Source organism: Anguilla anguilla, chromosome 9, assembly GCF_013347855.1.
Source record: "Anguilla anguilla isolate fAngAng1 chromosome 9, fAngAng1.pri, whole genome shotgun sequence".
NCBI classification, from domain to species: Eukaryota; Metazoa; Chordata; class Actinopteri; order Anguilliformes; family Anguillidae; genus Anguilla; species Anguilla anguilla.
Genome location: NC_049209.1, coordinates 39,159,331 through 39,187,256, shown reverse-complemented (window position 1 = coordinate 39,187,256; position 27,926 = coordinate 39,159,331). Strand labels below are relative to the sequence as shown.

Genomic DNA, 27,926 nt, shown 5'->3' with positions numbered 1-27,926 from the left:
GATAAAAGAGAGTACTAACATCAAACCGATGTGTTTTGAATATCTGATAAAGAAAGAAGAAAAAGTTTTGTTATTTTAACTAAGTGATGTATCATTGAGCACAATTACATTTTCACATGGTCAGGTGCATTAAAAATAATCTAACTATGGCTTGATAAATTTCAATGCAGTAGCCAATCTGAAAATAGTTTCTATGTTTATAGCTAATTTAAACCTGAAAACAGCTTATCAGCTCGAAAAACCTGGGACCTTTTTATGTTAGTAGTCTCTTTTATCGACAACTTCATAGTTAATTTGTGTTTTAAAACGATTCATTTCGACATGGTCACAAAAATGAATGGGAGTGACATGGGAGCTGGAAAACCAGGAGGAATGGCACTGCTGTTAACAGTTAACGGGGACAGCTGATGTTGCTAGTATTCACGCGATGCAAATAGAATAGGGTAAGAAAATACAAAGTTACTTGTAATACCAAAGTGAAATAACCTTTTAAATGTGACTAACCACAAGACTAGAAACAAAGCAGCTATGCAGAAGTCTTCATGCCTTAGTCCAGTACATATGGAAAATTAGAAATGCATTTATAGATGTTCCGCTCTACTAAACTTTTTCTCTCTCTCCCTTTCCCCAATGGCCCACTCCACATGATTAGACACCTTTGCCAGTAAGGTGGCGGCCATGCAGGACAAGTATGCAGATGCTTCGGTGGGAAACGTGACAGGCAGTAACGCAGTGAATGTGTTCCTTGGTATTGGGGTGGCGTGGTCCGTCGCTGCAGTATACTGGGAGGTGCAGGGACAGAGTTTCCATGTGGACCCTGGCTCACTGGCCTTCTCCGTCACCCTGTTTACTGTCTTCGCCTTCCTCAGTGTGGGTGTGCTGCTGCTCCGCCGTCGGCCTGCCATCGGTGGCGAGCTGGGTGGCCCTCGCACTGCTAAGCTGCTTACAACCCTGCTGTTCTTGGGCCTGTGGCTGCTGTACATCCTCTTCTCCAGCCTGGAGGCCTACTGTCACATACAGGCCTTCTGAACAGGGCAGTTAGGGTTGTTAAACAGGACCACACAGGGTTGTTCAACTGGACCACACAGAGATATTAAACAGGGTCATACAGAGCTGATAAACAGAGCCAAATTGTGCCACACATTCACATGCATCACATAATAGCCTATCTGAAACACCACCACTCACTGTCTACTAAAGAAGGGATACATACAATCATAGTATAACTCATGGTGATTAAGAGGACTCTGTCACCATAACCCTACATGGTACCCCCAGACTCCCTTAGCATGCAAGCCCAGGGTATACCCAAAGCAAGATAATTGTGCTTTTTGTCAAAACTGTGAATGGCTATAGGTTCAGATAATGTGGAATTAAAGAGAAACTATTTTAATTATATCTAGCATCGAGATTACATGTTATATGATGCTGCAAATATCTATTCATATACTTATTTTTTATTCATTTATTTATATTTGTTTGTTGAAAATATAAAGATATATGCAAAGCTGTGATTGTTGTGGAGTTTCTTTGTGTGATCAGTAAAGTGGGGTGGGGTGAACTTATGACAGCTGTATGCATCAACCTGCTTGCAAAGGATCAGTGAAGACCTCACTCTGCACCGTTAGAATTCTCAGTAAATTGGTTTTATGATATATATATATATATATATATATATATATCCTATGGAGATGTATGTATATGTATAGACAGACAGAACTATACATTTCCTCGTAACTATCCTGCTTGCATGGGTTAACAAATTGGGGCATGGGAAGACGTTTTGAGCAGGCGGTGATTCCGACGGAAATGCTAAATCATAGTGTAACTATTTTAATATTAGTTGTTTTAATTGTATTTGTCCCCCCCCCCAAAAAAAAAAAAATGCTACAAGGGATCTACCACAGCAAATAGATTGGGTTAAGCAGGTAACAGCTGAGGTGAAAGCAAACAGGAGTAATAGAAAACCAAATGTATAGTGAAGTTTACAGGAGCTGGGTGATGGATCTTGCCCCAGGGATGGGCAGGGGAGACAAATAATAACCAAGGAGAAAGTTGCCGGCAACTTATGCGAGCGACAGCTGCCCTCCAACCAGCAGAGGCTTATATTTTTTTTCTCCTCTAAAGGAAATTGCTCAGTCCAGTTTAGCTCAAAAGCATACTATGCAGGATTTTTACCTGGAAAATACAAGATAACCATGCTAAGGCATATCTATGATGCACTGGCAATCCTTTACACACTTTCACCAAATGTGTGGAACTTAACCTGTATTTGTTATTCAAAAATGTGTTTGGCACGTTTCTTGGTGTGGCATGCTTTTTTGTGTGGGGGTGGGTGGTGGGTGTGGCTACAGAGTTGTCAAGTGTTTAATGGCCCAGATACAGCAAAGCAAAAAGACAACATAACATAATGACAAGAACAGGCCATTCAGCCTAACAATGCTTGCCATTTTCAACCACCTAGTGCACTGATTGCCTACAGACTAGATAGTATCTAACGTAGTACCAAGCCTATTCTTCAAAATCCCCAGGGTTTCTGCCTCTGCTACGTGCCAGGGCTACTATTTCGAGCATTGGCTATTCTCTGCGTGAAAAAATTATTTCTAATGTCTGTACGGAATTGACCTTTTGCTCATTTCCTTTTGTGTTCCCTCATTGTACTAACAGAACTCAACCTGAAGAATCTCTTGTGGTTCACTTTGTTAATCCCCTTTATGAATTAAGTAAGTATAACTTCCTTGGATTTATACTAAATACCTTTAGCTATATATCCCAGAATCCTGTTGACCTTTTTTACTGCTAAAGCACAATGCATAGAACCTGAAAGGTTCAACCATTACTCCCAAGTCTTTTTCAAACTGAGCACATTCCAATTTTGTTCCTCCCATAAAGTAATCATGCCTAATGTTTTTATTTCCCCTCAGGCTAAATTAAATTTCATTTGCCAAGTTTCCACCCATTTCTGAATTTTATTTAAATCTTCTTGGATTACTTTAGTAGATTCCAAACTATTAGCTGGGCCTCGCAGTTTTGTATCTTCTGTAAATTTGACTAATGTACTCTCTATGCCCCTGTCAAGGTCATTGATATAAATGAGGAAGAGCAGTGGTCCCAGCACCGTTCCTTCCCCTGCTCAGATAATATCCCTCCTACTACTCTTTGTGCAATACCCTGTAGCCAGTTTCGAACCCACTCTGAAATACCACCTTGTAATTCCTACAGTCTTCATTTTGCCAATACATCTCTCATGTGGTACCTTATCAAATGCTTTTCAGAAATCAAATAATATAATATCATAAGCCTTATTATAATCAAAACACTTGGTAGCTTCTTCAAAGAATACCAGAAGCTTTGTCAGGCATGACTTTCCCTTGCAAAACCATGTCCCTTAGGACATTGTTATTTTCAAGAAACACTTCTTATCTCTAATGATGTTTTACATGTGATGCAAGTTAAACTTGCGTGCCTGTAGTTTCCTGGATCAGTACAGTCCCCTTTCTTATATATTGGTATTATGTTACCTTGCTTTTCGTACTCAGGTATTTCTCCAGTTTCTAAATACTGTCTAAAACAACTGCCAGTGGTTTAAAGATGATCTCAGCTAGGTCTTTGAGTACCCTTGGGTATATGCCATCAGGGCCTGCTGCCTTATTTGTCTTTAGTTTATGTAATTTATCTAGTACTTTTTAATCCTCTATTTATGTCAATATCTGTGTTCTGATTCACCTACTGAGCTCATTCCTACAACAAGCTTTCTGTCCTATGAAGATGAGTCTAATCTGGTATTGTGTACTAATTGTGTGTGAAACTACTGGAAAACCCCAAAACAAAATAAAACCACAGGCACTTGCGGTGGGGCAGTCCCAAACCCACGTGCGGAAGGGGAAGGCAACTGACCCAGTCAATTGTTTCCTTCCTCAGGTAGTTTCCCATGTCAGCGACGGTGGTTAGGCCTGGGAGCTAGCCTGTGCAGTAGCTTCCAATTGCTGTAGGAGTCCGAAGAACGTTAAAAATACACACCCATGTGTCATACCTGCTGCTCCAGCAAAGATTGTACATAAATATATGTACAAAAAAACGACAGAGCCTTGCGATGGCTTTCCAAAATAATGGTCCACAATTGTTTGGGCGACAGACAAAATAAAAAATAAAAAAACTAATCTCCCACCATCCAGCTTTGCTAAACCACCCCCTTCCTTTCTTGCGACTTGCCCTTTAACCCCCAGGAAAGGTACTTCCCCTGCTTTGTCCCTGATTGACCATAGCGGGCAAAAAAAAAGTGTAGTTCTATAATCCTGTCGAAATATACCTCCCCACCAAACAAAATTTTTAAAAATAAAATAATTTTCGTTTTTCTTGTCACCCACCTTTTATCCTACTTACATCATATACATTTCACCAAATTAGTATTTAGTTTTCATCCAAACAACATGGTTCAGTTGAAATTCTATACCTTTTTACAAGCAATGATATGCAATGATATTCATTTTCCCAGAAATGTCATGGACCCTCAAGTTGTAAGGTTGTAACCTCAGACCCCATCAAAATAACCTCTGGTTTTTGTTCTTAAACTTTTCTATGAAGAATTGTGATCTGTAAAAACGGCCAGCTCCCCAGTTTACCTAAAGAAGACCTCAAAATGTTCTATGCCTAATATTAGGGCCAAATACTTATTTCTCTGTGGTGGAGAATGCCTTCTGGTGTATATTCAACTTTCAGGAGAAATAGGCAGCAGTTTCCTCTTGCCCATAATCATCTTCCTGCAAAAGCACAGCTCCCACTCCCATTTCACAGGCATCTATAGCTAACTTAACCTCTTATCGCAAAGCCCCTAGTGGTCGGCAGGCCGGTGTGCCGAGATTACTAAACTCAGACATTCGGTGCTACTGCAACCAAAGTATGAGTTAAAAACAGAAACGTATTGTTTTAGTTTCATTAGTAGACGATACACGACAACTATGCCGAATACGGAGTTCCGCAGTGCCACCATATTCGCTCTGGTCGTTCATTTAACACGCACCCATTCTCTGCAGTCTCATCTAGAAATCACCCCCCATCCTTGACATAATGGACAATATTGTCTATCTTGGCATTCATAAAAATATTCTTTCACCACTAAAAAATCGTATTCCGTCATAGCAACAAGATAAACCCGACAATAGGCCTAATATCTGCCTATACAGCAGTGAAAATGCTGCTCACTGAATAACGGAATAAACGAGAAAAAGTTTTTAAAAATGATACCATGTCATTCTACAGTCAATATCTGGGACTAAATATTGAATACATAATTGAATACAACCTTACCATTGGTTTTACGCATAGAGATCTCCCTTTTGAGACTGAGTGGTCATATATTGTCTTGGACAATCCGTTTGGGAAATATACGCGCATGTGTGATGCCTGGGTACCTTCCAAAATAGCTGTGCGTAATACCACACCTGTTGTTTACGGCGTCGTCAGCCTTTACAGTCTGGCTTGATTTACAATTCATTTATTCAGTAGGTGAGAGTATAAGCTTTCTAACAATGTATAACATGTCTAATTTTGCTTTTGGAATAGCGTTTTATAGGTCAGCGTAACCGGAAATTTTCTTAACATCGCATTCAATTACGCATTCACGTGGTATCAGTAAAACAAAGACGCTGCTAACGAAACCTAGTCAATGATTTTTCGAAATTTCTTGGAAAATACTATTATTATTGAGGACTACTGAGCATAGCTAAGCCATATGTTTGCTGATAGACCTAGCTGACATAGTTTTCTGGTGTGAGACAGGAGCGGATAGAACTATATAATTGATTTCCTGTCTCTGTCTCCATCTACTGAAAACAGATAAGATTTCATCATTTCTATGTAAGTATTATTGCTCAAAATAGTTCAGTTATATACGTTATTTTTGAAATTGAGTGTCTTTAAATTGGTTCGTGGTATTATATTATGTGGATATTTCACACTGTAATGTAAGCGTTAGTTAGTAGTGTAATAGTTTTTATGAAGCATGCAACAGTGATGACGTGAGAGTTGGTGCATTGCCAAAACGTGGTGGATGATTGAGAATTGTTTTCATGACGACGTCCCATACAAGAAAACATATGAGAGTACAGAGTATATAAATACATACAAGTGTTAATTACACATTTAGGTACTGTACTACATTGTGTGACAATATTTTTGCATTATTTTTTAACCTGATGGCAATGTTCCATCTTAATACTTTATAAGGGGCTAATTTATATGCTTTATAATGGACAAAAAGCATTTTATTTAATTTTGGAGAGATTTTGGATACGTTTCTGGACCCCTAGATATTTTAGGCCACTGAAAAGCTTGCAATTCTGACTTGAAAATGATGCAACAGTGATTTTCTTGAGTTAAAACAGTTGATTTGTAGTGAAATATGTGAATATGTTGTGATTCACAGCAATGCATAATTTAGACATTTTGGGTAGATTTGGAGACGCTGGGTACACTGTTTAGTTTTTGCTTTATACATCTGTAGTAGTTCCACATATCCACCCTTAGATTTTATGAACTTGTGGTCAGGAAGTTTTTGATCCAGCACATGTATAGTTTATCCTGCTGTATATATGCAATCTTTCAGTATTTCATTGTAAACTAAAAAAGTGCAAATTAATTTTTGATTTTTTGTCTAGACAATTGCATTTGTGGCACTTTATTTTTTCCAAAATTATGAATAAAAACTACTGCGTTAGTATTGTAAATTTTACAAATGTCTTGCTTCATTTAAGCCATTTTTCCAAGTCTCTGCGATGTTCACATCTGGAGTTATAAAGCTTTAAATAGGGTACCCCCTAAATGGGCAAGGATTGGCAAGATTTGGCATGTGCGCTAAGGGGTTAAAGGGCTTAAACTTGGGTGCAATTAGTACTGGTCCGCAACAGAGAATCGCTTGATCAATAACCGATTGACATCTGTGTCCATTGGAACTTTATAAACAAATTAGTCAGATGTTGTTATAGTGCAAAGATTAGTCACAAACTTTCTATAAAATTCACACATTCCCAAAACCGATAAAAGTTCCCAGCAATTCCACTATAACTTGCTAGGCAAAACCTTTCCCTGCCCAACCAGGTGGCCCAAGTACGGAATTTGGGCCTTAGCAATCTCACTTTTAGCAATATTAACCACTAGGCTGGCAGACCCTAGTCTCTCAAAAAAAGACTCAATTTGGGATCTATGTTCATCTCACGTGTCACTATAAATTAAAACATCATCGATGTAGGTTACAGTTTGTCAAATCATGGGTAATTCCATTCATAAGCCTTTGAAAAGAGGCCAGCACATTTTAAAATCCAAATGGCAGGACCAGACCCTGATATAACGCGTCAGGAGTTACAAAAGTTTGCACGGTAACAAAGAGGCACTTGCCAGTACCCCTTTACGCAGGGTTTGCAGTGACACCATGTACGGCTGGGAGATGGTTTTACGTAAATGCTGCCATTTATGGCAAGCCCTTTTAACATTTAATAGCTTCGCTTGACTATCCATAGTTACATTTTAGATATCTACAAATACATTTTGACTAGTCATAATTACAAAGTGCCTAGTCAGAATGATAATTCCATATATCTGTAATTATAAACTGACTATCAAGAATGATAATTCAAGATATCTGCAAATATATTTTGACTAGTCAAAATACATTTAAAGATACATATAATGACGTCACAAGAATCGTCATTCGACTCGTCACACATACCGAATGATAATTAAAGATATCTGAATTTGAATTATTCCTAGTCAAATCTGCTGTGCCTGACATGACTGAGATGCAAGGCTTCGCAATGGATTTTGGGCTTTATACGTACTGCTTGAACTAGCTATATTCATGGCTTGGGGTAGCTGATACTTCATGAGAATTGGACCTTGTCAGACCTATGTTTTGTAGTTTTTCCAACTACGCTTATTGCACGTTTCTTTGCATAAAAGCCAAATAAAATATTATGAAAATGTTATGTTTTGCAAAGCTAGTATGATCAATTTTGGTTTAAGAAATGGCAGTGGCTGTTCACAAAAAAAAGTAAGAAAATGCCACAACGTGGAAAGAGATGGGGCAAAACAATCGTCTTGTTGCAGACAGTAAAGTTAACAGCTCATTTCTCGCACAGGCCACAGCATTGAGAACCCTGACAAAGATGCTTGACTCTGGTTCAGTTTGGTCTGACATGGTGGTCGCTGTGTTAGTTGAATGAGGAAATTCTTACAAGGAGCCAGTTTTTTATATCTACAACTGTATTTTTGACTAGTCAAAATGATTATAGAAGATATCTATAAATGTATTCCAACTAGTCAGAATTATGTTAAAAGGGCTTGCCATACTAGTCAGAATGTGGAGATATCTCTAATTTGAGTTACGACTAGTCATAATTTAAATGGAGATGCCCAGAATTCACGTTTTGGATAGTCAAAACTGAATTGTAGATATTGTTAATTGGAGGTCCAATACAACTGAATGGAGAAAGTAACTTCAATCTTACTAGTCAAAATGTAATTAGAGATATCATAAATTGACGTTTTGACTAGTCAAAATGCAATTACAGATATGTTAAATTAGCATTTTGACTAGTCATAAATGAATTACAGATATCTGTAATGTGAATCCAGTCAGGCTATTAACTGTTAAAAGGGCTTGCCATAGCCGTTTATGTAGCCCACCAACCTAATACTATTACGATGAAGTGAAAAAGTCCAATACTAAAGGGTGCATACAGCTTCTTCGTATGGATTTCTAACAAATACTGTTGCCGCATTTTGCACGATTCACGTATCATTAGAAATGTATGTTTTGCCTTCAGGGGCTATACTATATGTACTGTTTAAACCAAACTACTGTACTGTGCTTAATTTGTTCCAGCTGTTATTTGGTTATTTCACTATAGGCTACTACAGTGGCTACTACAGGAAAATGTAAGGCTGACCTTGAATCGTGTAATTTGTAAGCAGCCGGGAAAGTATGATGCTGTTTGGTAATGTAGGCATGCTTTAGGAACCACTGTTGTTATTACAGTGCTTCCTAGTATAAACTACTACTAGGCTATTACTACACTATCAAGATAGCCGAAATATAAACATGACTTCATGACTTAATTATAGTTCGCATCCAGCCATTTGACAGTGTTTCTCATTATAAAAGTACATTTACCTGATGTTTGATTAGATGGCCAGACGATGATGAGGTGAGTTTAATAGAGGACCCGTGCAGACATGAAAACCAAAACTAAAAAGGTCCTCAAACAAAAGAAAGGATGTCAATCTGTAAGGAGTCAAGTATTGTCCTTGCATGCCTAAAATAATTTATATAAAGAAAAGCTGTAGGAAATAAAAAGGACAACAGACCTGTACACACAATCTGTACACACAATCGGGGCGATATAGCTCAGGAGGTAAGACCGATTGTCTGGCAGTTGGAGGGTTGCCGGTTCAAACCCCGCCCTGGGCACGTCGAAGTGTCCTTGAGCAAGACACCTAACCCCTAACCTCTAACTGCTCTGGCGAATGAGAGGCATCAATTGTAAAGCGCTTTGGATAAAAGCGCTATATAAATGCAGTCCATTTACCATTTACCATCACCTACACATAAATTTTGCACACACCTTCTGCTAATGAAGCTACCAATCTCTCTGTTGGACTGCAGTGACATTGGCTCCTTAACCATAGAAACAATGGCCATTAAATTTAAAAACCAGAGCTAAAGAGTGTTGCAGTATGATGCAATTTAGAAATATAGAGATGTTATATTATGGTATATAAAAATCTTAATTTTATAATTTGAAATGTGATACCAGGAATCCAGGATGTTTCAGGCAAACACAGGGCCTTGGCAGGGACCCACTGCAAGTGTTAGGCTACGTTTACGCCGCAGGTCTTGATGTCCAGTTCCAATTTTTTGCCAATATTATTTTGACCACCGGTTCTACTTTTTAAAGTGACTGTGACAAACACGCCTGCCACAGGCCACCGAAGTGGCTTTCCAAGGGGCCCTCCAGCACAGAGACACAGGGAGAAGATGTTCAAGCAGTCCAGATTCATTTACAAGGGTTGGCAAGATGTTACTGCCAAGGAGCAGATGTTAAAACTGTCATGACAGAGAGGCTCTCCTGTGTGGGTGGGGATGGCAGATTTAACCTGTGTGCACTGATTACCTCACTACGCACAGGTGCAGCCACCCCTGTTCCTGGGCCCAATTAGCCTGGCCAATTATCTAATTCATAACCAATCATCTAACTAGCCAGGTCTAATTAGCTTGACCCAGGGCAGGTGTGGCTGCTTAAACCAGCCATCCCCACACCACAGTGACCAATGTCCAATACCTCACACAGTTTACACTGTGTACACAAGGTTTTGGTTAGCGATACAAAAGTAAACAAGCACACCACCACAGCCATATCGCCATCTGCAATGGACACAAAACGAGACAGAAATAATAATTCAAGCTATTGCTTTGTGAAGCATCTTAGGTCTGCAACAAACACCCCCTGTATTCTGGCCTATACCGACTCTTTGCCTTGCATACTTAAAAGGCACGTAACCTCGGTATTCGCCTGTGGACTGAGCCCTCATCCTTTAACTTTTTTTTTTTAAACATTCACCGTTACCAGCGGAGAGTGGTTGTGACTTTATTATACGTTATACGTAATTCAAATGTAAAAAAGTATGATAATATTGCATTTTGAATGACGTGCAAATCACAATGATTGGGAAATTCCAATCTGTGCATTTAGATGACAGTCGCATTGGCAGATATCCAATCAAATTTTTTTCTACTTATGAATGTGGCCCAAAACGGATCTGAAAATATCCGATTCCATGTGCTTTTTTCCTGTTTACACATTCATAACATATTCGATCTGTACCACTTGAGCAAAACATCGGAATTGGGTCACTTTTACCGGGTTGTGTAAATGTAGCCTAAGACACCATTTGGCCATATGAGGTGCTATATGAAACTAATGGTTATAACTCTTGAACCATTGCCCATAGAGCAATCTTCATAAAAGGGGAAACAATGAACCACCAAATACAAGTGACAAAATGTATGTTTATGAAATTACATAATGTCGAATACATCAAAATTGAATGGTTGTTAAACATGTACCTTGTAGATGCACATAAATGTAACACAGTTGGCCTAGAACTGACTTTGAAATATATATATATATATAATCTCTGAATTAATCTACTTATTATTTCACTTTCCTAGAAGGGACTTTTCCAACGTGTTTGCATGTCCAACTGATCTGACTACAGTCGTGCCATTAAATCATATAGATGAGACATCACAACCAATTATTCATAAGGGGCTATGGTAATGTTTGTCAATTCAAAAGGTTGCATGGGATCAGGGCCACAGACTTTTGGAGGGGCAGAGGCTCAAGCTGAAAAAAGGGCACCCTACTGCACATGCAAGTATCTTCAAATTGCATTTCACCATAGACCCCCTGCTTGCACAACACATAATATAAAAACATTATTCACACAGGCACCTCAGATTTCAATATATTTTACCTTATGAACAAACATCAAATAAACATTAAACATGTAAAATGTAGAATAAATAAAATAGAAGTAATAATAATGTTAAAGAAAATAACATCTCAGACATTAACTTCCCCTTAAACTGATTATTAGTCTCAACCTGATTTCAATCATTTTCCTCAATTGTCAATACAGCGATTAATTCAGGAAATACTAAGTACCACCAGGTACAGGCAGTTCTGCTCAATTAAGCTATCGGGCATGTCTGTTTACCTGCCAATTAATTATATAATTATATAATTCTGCCTTGTCTGTTTTCAGCTTACCATCCATTAGCTATACCCACTTATCAAGGTTGCAGGGGGTGCTGGAGCCTATTCCAGCATGCATTGGGTGAGAGGCAGGAATACATGCCGGACAGGTCATCAATCTATTGGAGGGCACACACACCATTCACTCACACACTCATACCTATGTGTAATTTGGAGTTTCCATTTAGTCTCCAACCTGCCTGTCTTCAGACTGTGGGAGGAAACCGGAGTATCTGGAGGGAACCCACATGGACACGGGGAGAACATGCAAACTTTGTAGTTACAAGAACACTTCATCATCTGGTGCCCTGCTCATTGATGGAGGAATATGAGATGGAACACAGCAATTTCAGTATTAGTTAAATTGGGCTACTTTAATTACAGTGTAACTGAATGACTTTTCTAATGACAGTGTTTTTTTTAAAAACTGAATTTAAATAATTATTCAGACTTTGTGGTTCTTTAAGTAATGGTCTTGTGAGTATACTTGGCAATACTATTTTGCTGAATGTTTTAAAACTATGTTGGTAAGTTGGGATAAATAAATAACCTTTTTGGATTAAATGGTATAATTAATTAAAAAGGTTAACATAGTTACACAAATATGTTTTAATAATGGACATAACCAAGTAGCCTATATGTAGGTAATACATTTGTAGGGATTTTTTTAAATCCTGTCACAGAAATGCCATCTGTTAACTAGCCAATGGGAATGATTATATAATGGACTGCATTTATATAATTCCGGAGAAGAGCAGGGGACAAGATGCCACAAGATGACATCAAAGCCCAATATAAACATTTTAAACATTAAATCTTATTACTGGACAAGTGAGAAAATATTTTTAAATTTTGGGCTCCTATACTGCTGTTGCAGGTCACTGGTCACCTTATGCTCATTTACAAACTGGTAAATGGTAAATGGACTGCATTTATATAGCGCTTTTATCCAAAGCGCTTTACAATTGATGCCTCTCATTCGCCAGAGCAGTTAGGGGTTAGGTGTCTTGCTCAAGGACACTTCGACACGACCAGGGCGGGGTATGAACCGGCAACCCTCCGACTGCCAGACAATCGGTCTTACCTCCTGAGCTATGTCGCCCCAAGCAATTCTGAGAGACACAATATATTCCATGCCGTTGTGTCCGGGACAAATTAGACCAAGGGGCAGCCTTAATATCAGTAAATTGTTCTCCCTTTTAGCCTGCTCTGTGCACATAATAAGCCTTACATTGCCCTCTAGTGGTCACATATGGTATAATCAAATAACCAAACACGAGCAGGAAGGCTACAAATAAGCACAGTACAGTAGTTTGGTTTAAACATTAAATATAGTATAGCCTCTGTAGCTGAAACGTACATTGTTAATGATATGTGAATCAGACAAAATGTGACAACAGTAGTTTGAAATCCATACATAGAAGCGGTATGCACCCTATAGCATCGGAATATTCCAGTACATTGTAAGACTAATAGCTTGGTGGGCTATACAAGCGGCAGCGTTTGCATGAAAGGGCCTCTTGATCATACATGGAACAAAATCATGAATGACATAAAGCAATATGCATACACATGAAACTCTTATCTAAGCGATTTAACCATTCACAAAGAGCAAAGCCAACAACTAAACTATTCATAATATCTCTAGCCCAACCTGTAGCTTATAGGGGTGGAGGGAGATGCCACTATTTGTATTTGTTCAACCAATAAAATTATTTGTATTTTTATTTGTATTCAGATAAAAACTGATAATTGCCATGGCTAAAATCCTCCATTTTTCCATTGTAATCACTGGCACAGCCATTGTTGCAATATTAAAGCATTAAAGTCATGGTAATACATGGCATCAATGTTAATCGAGTGTAACAACAGGTAGCTTGCTTTTTAAAGCTGTGCTAACCCTAACCCTAACCCTAACCCTAACCTATATGTTATATAGCCATAACAGGCTTCTATACACTGTAAACAAACAGTCAAATCAAGTTTTAAACATAGGCAAAATGTTTTTATAAATCAAAGTATAGTTACTCATCCTTCTTCTGAAATGCATAGTATGAACTGCATGAACCCCACCACTACCCCTACCTGAGGGACACTGAAGTCAACTAGAAACAATGCAAAAAAAAATGCTTTTGTAATTCAAGAAATAATTCCTCATCTTCGTTATGAACTACCGTATGATATGAACTCCAAATTAAATTTTTTAAAAACTACTGATTGTAAGGCTAACATGTTTTGTTGTGTGTTAATGTTTTTCTCCCCTCTTTGTTGAAGCCCCACCTGTATGTTTTATTTGCATAAGCATGGATACATTTTTCAAAAAATCAAAAAGCTTCCCTGGGAGGAATACATCTTCAGCTATTATGCTCTTACTCAAACTTCCCCAAGTTGTATTTTGTGAAGACAAGCTCCTGCACATGAGCTGGTAGCAGTCTAGAGTGATGGGGAGACACAACATCCCCTGCTATGCTGAAAAATTGCTTTGAGGAAACACTTGTTGGGGGGCAGGTCAGAGCCATTTTAGAGCCACATGAGCCAGTACTGGGTGTGTAATTAGCCAACAACCTGTGTCTATCATGTTTTAACTCTAGAAAGGCCACGTTTTTTACTACCTATTACCACCACTGTCATGGTTCTGTGTTTTCCTGTCTGTGTTTCCCTTGTTGGGCCGCCAGATGGCGGCACTTCTGTTTTGTGTCCTGCTCCCCCCTGTTAATTGTATGATTGTTTCCAATTGTCTCGTTATTCTATCATTGTTCCCACCTGTGTCTTGTTATCCCCTGTCTATTTAAGTTCTTTGTTCCCTTGACTCGGGTGCTGGTTCCTTGTGTTTGTTTCCTACGTATGTTTGTTCTGACCATATGTACCTGCCCGTGTACTCTGCCTGCCTGTGTTCTGCCCTGCCCGTGTTTTTGAGTTCCTCTTGTTTTCTGTGTCATTAGATAGCCTATTTTTTGAGTTTGTGTTTTTGCCCATCGTGGCCTTTTCTGTTCCCTGCTTGTTTGCCTTTTTGTTAGTAAAGTCTTTTGCTCTCCTCCCATTTTGGACTTGTGAGTTTTGTCCCTCTGCTTTTGGGTCCGTACCCCCCACGAGTCCTGACAACCACGCTGATGTCTAGCAGCATCAGACATATCCAGCAATACAGCATCGATTTCTGCACCAGCAATTACCTAATTTCAGGAAGATTAGGAAACCGTATATTACAAAACCATTTTCTTGAAATAAAGGACACAACCAAACCAATTTAAATGCTTGCATTTCTAAATTACTGCGGTTTTGTTATATGGGTTAAGACTAAACGTATCAAAGTATGTTACGGGGCACTGAGACAAGCGCTAAAACGTGCATGACAAAACACCAAATGGAAAAAGTAGTTAAAGAAATACAGTACAATATTTTTTAAAAGTGATTTCTTTGGTCAAAATGGATTCAGCACATTTCTCCCATCCCTCTCCTTTAAATTATATGCTTATATTAATTTAATAATGCCAACATTGAAGCTCTGCTGATGCACTTTTACTTTTTTTTGTTTTTAAGTACCAGTATTGGTGGTGTGGCAATAACTAAACCTGTGTTGGCTTATACACCTTATGCCACCAGTTAAAACAAACACTGCTATAAGCCTACTTTGTTCTTTTCCTGTTTTCCAGCACACAGTGAACTAAAACGATTTTAAAATCATGGACGTCCATCTGTCAAAGTCACAGAACTGTCTGTAGTCGAAGTTCATGCTACTTTACCAAACTTGTGGTTTTCTGTGTTTCGTGCTGAAATTGTTGCACTGCTGTATGCAACCAGTATAGGCATACACACTTCTGTATGCAGCACCATGTTCAGATGGTTAATTTTCAGCCAAGTTCACCTTCTCCCACTGTGGACAATTGAGAGCGCATGTCCTGAAGGATTTGCACACAGTGCCCACAAAGAGGTCATGGGAGTTGTAGTATCACGTAGTATCATCCCAAATAGGCTGAACTATTGCAGATACAATATTTACTTTTTCATAGAAAATGCTGCCGAAAGGTCAAGCCACTGCTGAATTCTATGCACATTTGGCCGGTGGTTGGTGCTAATGTAATATATTCATATGTGTAACAAAGCAACTGCAACAAAAATTGTCTAGGTCTGTTTTCGTTTCATTGTATTTTCCTTATTTAAAATTCAAAACGAATTGGTCATCACCATCGTTCCAAAAAGGCATTTTCTTTACGTTATTGTCTTCGTCATTGTCATCAAAAAACTGGGTGTTGACAAAAAATTTTGTCACAATTTTAGTTCACAAAAACAACAGGGAAGAGAATATGCAGCTTTGGTGGTTTGCAAGGACTGCACGCACACAAATAGGTTATATTTCATGCAGCTGCTCCATTCAGTTTATTCAAAGTCTCAGTTTCAGTGAAAACATTATATAAATGTTGGGGGCGTTATCACCGCACAGTTCTAAGCCTATCATTTCTATAACTACAGTGTCCACAGTTAGCATCCATATTCATTCATATCCACCCTAAATGCTTTATCAACTTCATTATATGATTGCCGTGCATAAAATTTGTGTGATCATATGTGCAAAATTACTTTCGATATTGACTGATTGGGAAATTCTTATCAAAGTACAGGTCATTCAGTTCAGGTGTAGACAGCGACACGTTTGCACCTGGTAAGTGTTAAGGGAAATTCTCACTTGCTCATTCTCTGTAGGTGTGTGTGTGTCTGTGTGTCTGTGTGTGTGGACATGTATTACTATCTTTGTGAAAACCAAATGTCCCCACAAGAATAGAAAGATGAGGAAAATCACGCAAGGTGGGGACCTTTTGCTGGTCCCCACAAGTCTTGTTAGTCTTGTTAACCTTGTGTGTCATTTTGTTTTCGCACCTTACAACATCTCTCATTCATACTATACATGCACCCCTCACTCACCCCACTGATTACTGATGTACACACTTCATCATTATTTTTGTAAGTATTATTTACCTTAGTTAATATATATCTTTTGTTATACTTGATTCTGACGTTTGGTCTCCCCTCCTTGTCACAGCCAAAGAGTTGGTCGTGACAAAAGTGAAACTGTTCGATATTTGTATTTATGTTTTCTCTTTTTTATGTTTTCTCTTTTTTAAAAAGAACAAAATGTGTTTGGTTATCCTAGATAGTTGTCCTGAATAGTTTTAAGTTATTTTTTATAGTTTTTAGCAGCTCAGGAAGAACGGGAAAGGGTTAGGCCATTTCGATTTTCAGACTTCTACATAAAGGAAAATGGAAATAAGAGAAAAGAAAGTTAATAAAAGTATATTCCATAATTTTGTCTGTCACGTCTTTTATACCAACCTCTTATGGCACCACCCATCCCTCACTCAAATTCCCCCCCAAACCTTTGAAATCCCCCTCAAATTTTGCTCATAAGGCCCGAAATGAATTTCCACTCATACCAGCCCTGTTATGGATGCCAAAAGAAGCATAATTTAACTAAATCTGTACCATAAGGTATAAACATTTGTGACAGACTCCAAATAAAAAAATACCAGGGTATGAATATAAGTGACCATCACATGTAACTACATTTCATACACAGAATGTAGGCTAACAAAAACAAACAAATCAGCAAACAAAAAAATTATAATTTAGTTCATACAGAAAAGGGATGAATTAGCCTACTACTACATTATCACAATGACAGAATTGACATGCCTGCCAATAACATATGTTAAACCAGTTTTTTTTTTTGTTTATTTGTTTGATATTTAAGCAACTTGTTATCTAGCCTATTTATTGGCCTATCAGACACCAACCTCAATAATTTTTTGTGGCACTTCACTTAAATTCCCTAGGATTAAATAAAGTCTACAGAATAAAGCTTAATACATTTCTCCTGATGTTTGTCAATCACATTTCATTCATTGATTGAGAATGGTGTTGATATGAACAGTGGCGATTTTAGCATGGCATTTCTGGTGGGGCAGTTTTGTATGACCATCACCATCACAAAAAAATAAAGGTAGCCAATTAGTCTACGGTAGGCCTATGCTATTATATGGGCTGTGCTGTAAGTTCCAGGGAGCAAAATGATTTCCAAACTGTAAATGTAAAAAACCAACCAAGCAACACACTCAGAATTATCTCATCGCGACCCATTAAATGCAATGGCGCAGAGGTTGCTTCTTAATTTCAAACTGCTTTCCTAACAGCTATTTTGCATCCTGCGACTTGGGTTACAATAGTGAATATGTACGGATTCCTAGACGTGCTGATAGCGACCTCCCTTTCTCATATTAACCTCAAATACGCAAGATAGGACACTTATACAGTATGCTAGCAAATTTATGTGAAGTTTCATTCATTTATATGGGGTGGTCGATACACGTCCCCTTAGCAACCAAAACCTTTGACTTATTTGCCGGCACAGAAAAAATCGTGAAAATACTGAAAAAATAACCACTGGAGGATAACAAGGACATTTTTTCCTACATAACTAGGTACAGGTTGTTACCGATATTTCGCCTATTTCATGTATAGTTGCAAATCTGTTTACGTTTTCTTGTCTGTTGAACGAAGGTGGTCGATAATAGGTGCTCTCACTCTAGCATTAGCGGTAGACGTACCAACCGATTAACGGTTACGTTTATTATTTTTTCACCACCTCAGGTGCCTCACCTGTTGCTAGGCAGAATTCGTAGCCAAACATAATTTGCGGGAGGTTTTCCCTGCTTATGAAGATCACGCTCACGTTGTTCCCCTAGCAACGATGGGGCAGAGTGCTCCGCTGCCCCACAGCAGAGAGATAGGACAGGGAGCACAGTCCGCAGCACGTGCACACACATACACACAAAGGAAATTACTCCAAAACAGCACTATAAGGATTGTAAGTCAAGTTTATTATATTTATACACGCCAATTTCACCACTGAATCACTACTTTGTATTAAATATAAAATACTTTATGCCACAACGTTCAGATGTTAAGAGAATCTTGCACCACAGCGCCACCTTTGGTGGGGCACTGCCCCACATGCCCCTAATGTAAAAACGCCCCTGGATATGAAACTTCCCCATTTAATGCAGGCTTATCAATCAATGAATGTTCACATAACCAAGTCTAATTTCTCCAAGAATGCCCTCACGCAAATTGTAGCCTACAATGTGAAATGCCTATAAGGTTGGAAACTGGCATTAAAACCTACCAATAAGTAGCATGGCCTAGCACAAAATTTAAAGATGTTTAACGCCTTTAAGTTAACTCCTACTAAACAGTGATTGGATTAACACGTTCCTCTCTCATTTTGGTTACTCTGGCTATGTTTGATTTGCTAGTAGTTGATTTGTTAAATTATCTTGCATTGTTTAAGTGACGTACGTGAAACATAATATTGACAAAACAAGCCTGAAAACAATTTATTAAACACAAATCTTTATTTTTGTTGCAAAGTTTCTAAAAAAAAGGGAAAAGTATTTAGATTGCTGTCTTGTCGCACTGCACTGCTAATTAAATCCCAGTCATTCCGCTTTGTCGTCCAGCTCCCATGGTTGAACACTTCCTGGAAGGATTATTGGTTGTGATGTCATTGTCTAGTTCCTCATATATTGATATTATTGTCTAGTCCTCCTAGACTGGACCTAGAAAGTGGTTTGAAACAATGGGATTTCCCATAGAGGAAAAGAGTAAAAAATTGTATCCGTTTTATTTATTTTTTTAGTGATATCGTAAATCTCAGGATAAAATTTAAATTTTTTTTTTTTTTTTTTACAATCAACTGATATGCAAAACCCTATGGAAGCCCATTTCCGCCAATGTGATGAACTTATCTCGAAATAATGAGTTAGTATCTGAAAATAATGAGAAACTTTCTCAAAATTATGACTTACTTATCTCGAAATAATGAGTTAGTATCTGAAAATAATGAGAAACTTTCTCAAAATAATGACTTACTTATCTCGAAATAATGAGTTACTATCTGAAAATAATGAGAAACTTTCTCAAAATTATGACTTACTTATCCTGAAATAATGACTTAGTATCTAAAAATAATGAGTTAGTATCTCAAAATAATGAGAAACTTTCTCAAAATAATGACTTAGTATCTCAAAATAATGACTTAGTATCTCAAAATAATGAGAAATGTTCTCGAAATTTGCATAGGTCTATGTGTTGTTTCCTCATATGCGCCAAGCAACAGAAGCAAGTGGGTGAGACAAAGCTTAGCAGACCCAAATGGATACCATCATTGAAGACTGCTTTAGATGGGGGAATAAAGTATGTGCTTTGTGAAAAAGCATCAGCTAAATAGGCCTACCATTGTATACAAATATACCCTGAATTGTTTATTGTACATGCCATCTGAAATACACGCACACCGGGTGTATACATTAGTGACACTGTCTTTAAATTAAATGAAAATTAGAGTTCAATTATAGGCTGATGTTTTTGTAGTCCCATGTATATATAGCCTTATATGGCCCAACAAAGGTACTTACTTTCAACGCTTACTTTCTGACCATACCCCCCCCCCCCCCTTAAAAGAGAAAACAATCAATTCTATAAATTCTATTTTTAAAAATCTAAAATTAAATTTAGAAAATTAACACTAGCAGCACCGTCGCCGTCCACGCATTCCAAATACCTATTAGCGCCGCCCGTCCGGTCAAAAGACCGCTGAGTCTACAGAGGCACTGGTGCTGATGCGAAATGTTCGCCAGATGGCGCTTCTTACACATATAGTGAGCACCATAATTAATTGGACAGTGACACATTTTTTGTTATTTTGGTTCTGTACTCTAGCACTTTGAGTTTGAAAGGATACAATGAGGACAATGAGGTTGAAGTGCAGATTGTCAGCTTTAATTTGAGGGTATTTTCATACATATCGGATGAACTGTTTAGAAATTATAGAACCTTTTGTACATAGTCCCCCCCATTTTCGGGCATCGAAAAATATTGGACAGTTTAACATAATGTAGAATAAAGTAATCATTTTTAATATTTGGTCGCATATCTTTTGCATGCAATGACTGCTTGAAGTCTGCAACGCATAGACATCACCAGACGCTGGGTATCTTCCCTGTTGATGCTCTGCCAGGCCTGTACTGCAGCCATCTTAAGTTCCTGCTTGTTTCGGGGACTTTTTGACTTCAGTCTCCTCTTCAGCATGTAAAATGCATGTTCAATTGAATTCAGATCCGGTGATTGACTCGGCCAGTCAAGGATTTTCCACTTTTTGGCCGTCAAAAACCCCTTTGTTGCTCTAGCAGTATGTTTCGGGTCATTGTCTTGTTGCATGATGAAGTGCCATCCAATGAGTTTGATGGCATTTGGTTTTATCTGAGCAGATAAAATATTTCTGTAGACTGCAGAATTCATTGTTCTACTTCTGTCTGCAGTCACATCATCGATGAAGACAAGTGAGCCCGTTCCACTGGCAGCCATACAGGCCCAAGCCATAACACCCCCTCCACCATGTTTCACGGATGAGGTGGTATGCTTTGGATCATGGGCATTTCCTTTTTTTCTCCACACTTTCCTCTTTCCATCACTATGGTACATGTTAATCTTTGTCTCATCTGTCCACAAGACTTTATTCCAGAACTCTTTTAGGTGCTTTTTAGCAAACTGCAATCTCGCCTTTCTGTTCTTCAGGCTTATCAGTGGTTTGCATCTTGTAGTGTACCCTCTGTAGTCCTGCTGGTGTAGTCTTCTACATATGGTAGACTTTGACACATCTACACCTGCATCCAGGAAAGTGTTTTTGATCTGTTGGGCTGTTGCCAGGGAGGTTTTCTTCACCATAGAGAGTATTCACCGGTCATCCACTACAGTGGTCTTCCTCAGTCTACCAGGTCTTTTGACATAATTGGGCATGCCCAGGGTTTTTGCAGTGTTCCTGATTGATTGATTTTCATTTCTGAGCCTTATGACGGCCAGCTTAATTTGCATCGACACTGCTGTCTTCCTCATGTTGTCACACCCGAACAACAATCTCCAAAGGCAATTGCAAAGTCTAGAATCAAGACTAGACATTAACAGTTCTCTTCTGCATTCACTAACGACACATCCATGTCTCCTCCAGAAACAACCACCTCTCATCACCTCTTGAGATTTGTCAGTGAAACAGAGCAGCAGGAACTTGGCCTCTTACTGAGGTAATGCACAGCTTCTGACCTACTGTATTTCTATCCAGAACCACCAGTCAGCTTCTGACCTACTGTATTTCTACCTACTAGTCACATTTACAGACATGTCTGACTTCTTGAGGCAGCCTTCTTGATAGCTAGATCACATTTGGGCTGACCTGTGTTTGGGACTCATAAATCCATTAACGTTAGGTAGGCTGTTAGCTGTGCAGTTTGTTGTTGGTAGCTGTCCAGTCTCCTATCATAAACTGACGCAAAAGCAAAATCGTTCCCTGATCATTTCGACTGAAACAGTTCACATTAACCTCGTTCTCCAGGCTGTCTGTCCGCTGAGCGAGACATGTTATGTGATAATGTTTGAATTGGGTCTCCAAGATTAAGTTCACATAGACGTAAATATTTGTACACAGCGCCACCCTGCGGACCAGACCAAGCAAACTAGAAAAGCAAGACTCTTTATCAGAAAACCAAATTAGCAATAATGAATAAATGAATGTAGGCCTATATTTTTTTTTAAATTAAATCCGATTATTCACCCAAATTAGTTGGATTAAAGGATTGGTTGATTAATCAGACAGATTATGTTCGTACAGCCCGACAAAATAAATACCTTTCAGCACTTAGGGTTGGAAACTATATTTTCAATAAATTTGAAAAAATTGAATTAACATGAATCATACTTTTACCACGTTTGCCAAAACCATAAATGTCATGGGCAAATGTCATCATAATGCAAAACACGGCAATGTGACTGTGACTCATGCTAATTCACAATGTAAAATATGAATCAGAATTGCCCTACAAGAGTTGTAAACTTTGTATTTCAATAAATTGAATTCAGTCAGTAAAACCCAGTAAGGTTAAAGCTAAATAAAATATAACAGCTAACGTAAGATGTCGTTGGCATCTGGCAGAGTAAGACTGGTCGGTCACCCACATGGTGCATGCTATCCTTAACGTTAATCTGGATAATATTGTGTATAACAACACATTTAACATTATTTTACTACATTTTGTCATTTGTACAAGTAGATACACAATACCTTCATGAAGCTCGCATCTAAGTTTAGCTTGGTGTCGAGAGCACAACAATATCTACAAGTAGCTTGCTCTACATCAGTGCTCCAAAACCATGCTTGCCTACCTCTTTTCTACGTACTACGGTGGCCCTGAGGGTCAAAACACAACGACATTTCACAAAACACAACATTTCACAAAACACAACGACATTTCACAAAATACAACATTTCACAAAACACGACATTTCACAAAATACAACGACATTTCACAAAACACAACGACATTTCACAAAACAACATTTCACAAAACACAACAGTATTTCACAAAACAACAACATATCAGATTACAGAAAGGGTGGGACAACACTTCTTGTTTGTGATTGGACAGAACCCAAGTCAGTTCAGAGTTTATTCAATGGATGTGTTAAGGTGGGTCAGTTCAGTTCATAGTTTATTCAACGGATGTGTTAAGGTGGGTTGGTGTTAGATTGGATCGGACGGAGGGACACTCTAAACTCTACGCTGCTGTGATTGGTTGTTTCGCTGATGATCAGGCAACTGATGACGCTCTGGGCATGTGTTAAAGTTAACTAGAATGGTCAGCTACACAGAAGTCCCTTAGATGGTTAACTGGTCAATTGTTTAGGCCTTTGGCTATAATTACACCAGGCATGTACACTTCCTGTGTTTTCAAACCCCGGTCAGCTGATTTCAGAATCGTAGTTAGACTACCTACCGAACGCGCAGATCAAAATAGATCATCATCATGTCTGCCTTCATTATTGACAAAGTTATGTTTTCAGTACCTGGTAATTCTGTTAATAAGTGCCGTCTGATTTGAAAAAATCTGCAATGCATTACATTTGGGGACTAACAAACAAACAAAAACTGAATAAAAGTAAAACTAAACTAAAAGCAGACATATTTACTGTAGTGTATTATCCATTTCAAGTAAGGGTTTCGCATCTGTAAGTGCATTTTAATACCCATGGAAATAAATAGGGAAGGATGTGCTTTGAGGTTAGGAAAACTAAAAAATCTAAAAACTTTAGCATTTTTTGTAAAATGGAAGGGTTGAAATTTTATGGATACATGATTTGTAGAAAATTTGATAAAAATCATTTTGGTATTTAAAATCATTCATTCATTCATTCCATAGTGTCTATAAGGAGAAGTTTTTTATATGCTTAATTTTATTCTATTCTGTTCTATATCTATCATTAGAGGGACACAGGGATATCTGCAGCCGAGATCATTGAGGAATTAGCAGATGCCATAAACCATAAAACTGTCAGCAGATTCAACATAACATGCTCAAATGTTTGGGATGGAGCTGTCAGAGGGTTCAGACGTTCAACCTTCTCTGAAAAATCTGACTTGCTTGTGAGGTTCACTGATGATGCAGGCTTCTCGGAAGAAGGGATAGACACAGCTGGTCCAAGGCGAGACTTTCTCACAGTTCTGATGAGCCATTTTCAGTCTCGACCCCCGGAGAGTCGGTACTTGGTGTTGGTACAGGTTTGTTGTCAGACCAGCCCTTGCATACTTTGATGTAATCATTCTTATTTCTCATATGTCATGTGACAGAGTACAAGTATGCTAATAGATAATATGTCAAGGGAAGGAATAAGAGACAGCAGTATTATTTTTTTAGCAGTTTTAATGTAACTTTGTCAACATCTGGGTTGATAAATGTTCCCTGTGGAGTTTTTAACCTCTAGTAGCGCTATAGAGCAGTTTTTTATGAGTGGTTCCCCATTCTGTTTGTCTCGTACATGCACATTGTGGTGCCCCGATCCCTTATCGGTGCTCCCCACGAGACCACCAGGACGGCCAAGCACATCGACACCGGCGGCCACTAGGAAAAGTGGTGAGTGGGCGGTACCTGGCAAACCACAGTCTAGAGACATTCAGGACCCTGGACAGCCCCAGGCAGACCAACTGAGGTGACACTCGGCAGCACCATGGACAGGGCTGCAGCAGAGGGAAGGTAGGTGGAATTTTCCACTCTGCCACACACCTGAAGCTGCTTGCTGGATTGGCTGCCGGCGCCCACCTGAAACTGCTTGCACTGACGAGCAAGCAGGCTTTTAAAGACCAGCACAACCCAAGGAATGAGAGTTGCTGGGGCTTCAGTCGCACCTACGCCGGACGACTCTCCACCCCGGGAAGTGACCGTGGGCCAACTCTCTTGAAACTAAGGAACACTTGTGATAATCTGTGATAAAGAGTAACGGATCCAGAGTAATCGTGATTCCTGTAGACCGTGTGGCAGGGGGCAACGACAGGAACAGCCGAGGACTTAAGCTGGAGAGGAGTGGAGTGCTACCGCATTGGGAGGGAGGCCTTCTTCCCCACACCCTTGGGACCGGAGGATCACCAGCCGGCGGCCGGAGCAAGGAACCGGACCCGGATTGGACTGACCACGCCCTGTCCCCCCTTAATCCACTTCTTTCTCGTTTCTCTCCAGAAGAGCTTGTGAAGACCTGGAGTGGAGCACTGATACCCCGACCGGGAAGACTTTTTAGTTGTTTTTGGCTCCCCCTACCTCTACCCCCACTCATTACAATTATTAAAGACCTTTTTGTTAACCACTACCTCTGTCTCACTGTGCTGGTTCTTCTGGGCATCCGTCACTCAACCCCCCGTTGGCTGAGAGAGTTCACAACATGGGAACGCACACATGCACATAAGTGATGTGATACACAGTTATGCCAATGGTTTCACACTATTCCAATGATCTACCAGTGGCGGTAATGCGCCAAGAAATGCAGCAATGCACCAACAAAAGCAAGGAAGAGAAAGACTGCAAGCCAGTAAACATGGATGTAAACAATGCAGGATTCAAACTTTTAAGAGCTTTGCAAATGTTTTATAAGGAACGAAGTGCATTCACATTCAATATATTTGTTAGTTTGAGACTAATACTTACTGTAAACATTGCTTTTGTTTATTTACAAGAAAACTCCACAGGGCACCTTTTTACGTGTGCTCCAAAGGCAAGGAAAGTAACAATTAATTTGTACAAAATATAACTCAGAAAAACAAAATTGGATTTAACTATGCATTTGCTTGTAAGGCTGCAAACATTATGAAGCAAAACTTTTTTGTTCCTCTCATGAAGAGAACTATAAATAGAGAGTTAATTCAGTACTTTCTGATTTCCAGAGATACAGAATTTATTGTTTTTGTAATGCGATGTACTGTAGCTCTGTGACACAATTAAGTTTGTTTTGCACCCTGTGCATCCCCCCAGCAATCAGGGAGGATGAGTATTTCATGGCAGGGGAGATGATAGCTGTGTCCATAGTTCATGGAGGACCAGGCCCACATTTTCTCTCCAGGGACCTTGTGAACCACATTGTTGGATAACCTGGTTTCTGTGAAAATGTGAAGGATGTGACAGATGATGAGATAGGGAGAGCTCTTCATGAGGTATGACAAGAGACTAAACTTGTCATTGTCAAAAATCGATTGTCTCTTGAAATGCTTAGAAGAACAGTACTTCTAGTTGAGTTTACAGTAAAGTCCCTTATTCAAATGACTGATGTGTGCAGAAACACTATAATGCTCAAAAACAAATTTAGAGTATTCATTACTGAAAACATTGATTGAAACAACATTCATGTTTATGTAACTACATTTTACATGTTTCTAATGTTTCTTTTTTCTCAGCAGTAACATGATATCAATTATCTTAATTGGCTGTTATTATATGTATTTCTTTGATGGCAACTGTGTGTGCGTGTGTCTGTGTGTTTTCCATTAAGATTGAGTTTGCAGATTGTTTGAAGTCTCTGCAAGATGTGTTACTGAAACAAAGCTCCTTGCTTCAGACTGCAGCTCTGTGGAAGACAGACACACTGTTGTGGCAGAATACCTTAAATGGTACATCATTGGCAGTGTAATTGAAAGGCAATGCTAGGTGTTTTTATTAAAGGAATTGAATAAATGTGTTGAGTGGGGTAAAACATGAAAATCCAATGGGGCAACTGCCTTATTACTGCTGCTGCTACTACTACTTCTACTCTACACTACTTCTAATATTATTATTATTATTATTATATTAATAATAATAACAAGTATTAAGTTAATACTTAAGTTTCGTTGTAAAGTAATTATGTATGCTATGACACAATGATTTTAACATCCTTGTTATCCAAACTTTATGTCAAAATATACAATGTTTTCCATATTTTGGGATTTCTCAGCTTGTCTTAGTCATATATCATTTGATTGGTTTTCATAGTATGTAAATACTACTCAAAAGGCCTGGAAAACTGAGATGCCTCCTAGAGTGAAAATATAAACCTGACACACTGTAATAATGTGCCTAATTATCTTGTATGTTGTAATTGAAAAAAATGTATGATTAGTTTTACTGCCTGTAACAATTCACTAATCTGTATCCTTTAATAGATTCAAAGATGGACTGGCCAGCCTACACTTTTTTGATGCCCTTTGCCAACATCCCACTGTACTGGCCCCAGTGCTGTGTCATATGGACAAGAGCTTGACTGCTACAGAACTTGAACAACTCTTTATGCCACAGCTCAGTCCAGCAGGGAGGAACAGGAGGACTACAGAAAACTTGGCACGCAGCTTCTGGGCACACTATATTATGGACTGTGAAGGTTTGTGAAGTAAAATACTGTTCTGATCATAAGATAATAAGATCTGCTCTTATTACATTAATGTAAATATACTTAATGACAGGTCTTTGTTTTACAGAACAAGGACCTGTGTCACTGGAGGAGTTGTTTATGTTTGCCACAGGCCTGAAGTCAATCCCATCTGCAGGAATGACACCTCATCCATGCATCACATTTTCACAGGAGTCCATGTATCCCATGGCAAACACGAGTGCAAACACCATCAAACTTCCACTCTTGCCAACATATGCTCTTTTCAAAGCAAATATGGACTTAACCAGGTTTTGGATGTCTGTGGAAAGTACAAAGATGAGTGGGAGGTAGAAC

The 27,926-nt window shown here is 38.8% G+C and overlaps 1 protein-coding gene and 1 pseudogene across 2 annotated transcripts in view; both read left to right on the top strand.

Annotated features, from left to right (window-relative positions):
- Positions 1-1,512, top strand: part of slc8a2a (solute carrier family 8 member 2a) — a 91,694-nt gene extending 90,182 nt beyond the window's left edge. For both annotated transcript variants that reach the window (XM_035433074.1, XM_035433073.1), the window contains one exon: positions 653-1,512. In XM_035433074.1, coding sequence (XP_035288965.1) covers positions 653-1,029 — 377 coding nt within the window. In that variant the 3' untranslated portion in view covers positions 1,030-1,512. The remainder of the gene's footprint in view (positions 1-652) is intronic.
- Positions 1,513-22,822: 21,310 nt separating this feature from the next.
- On the top strand, positions 22,823-27,589 carry LOC118235904 (annotated as a pseudogene).
- The last annotated feature ends 337 nt before the right edge of the window (positions 27,590-27,926 follow it).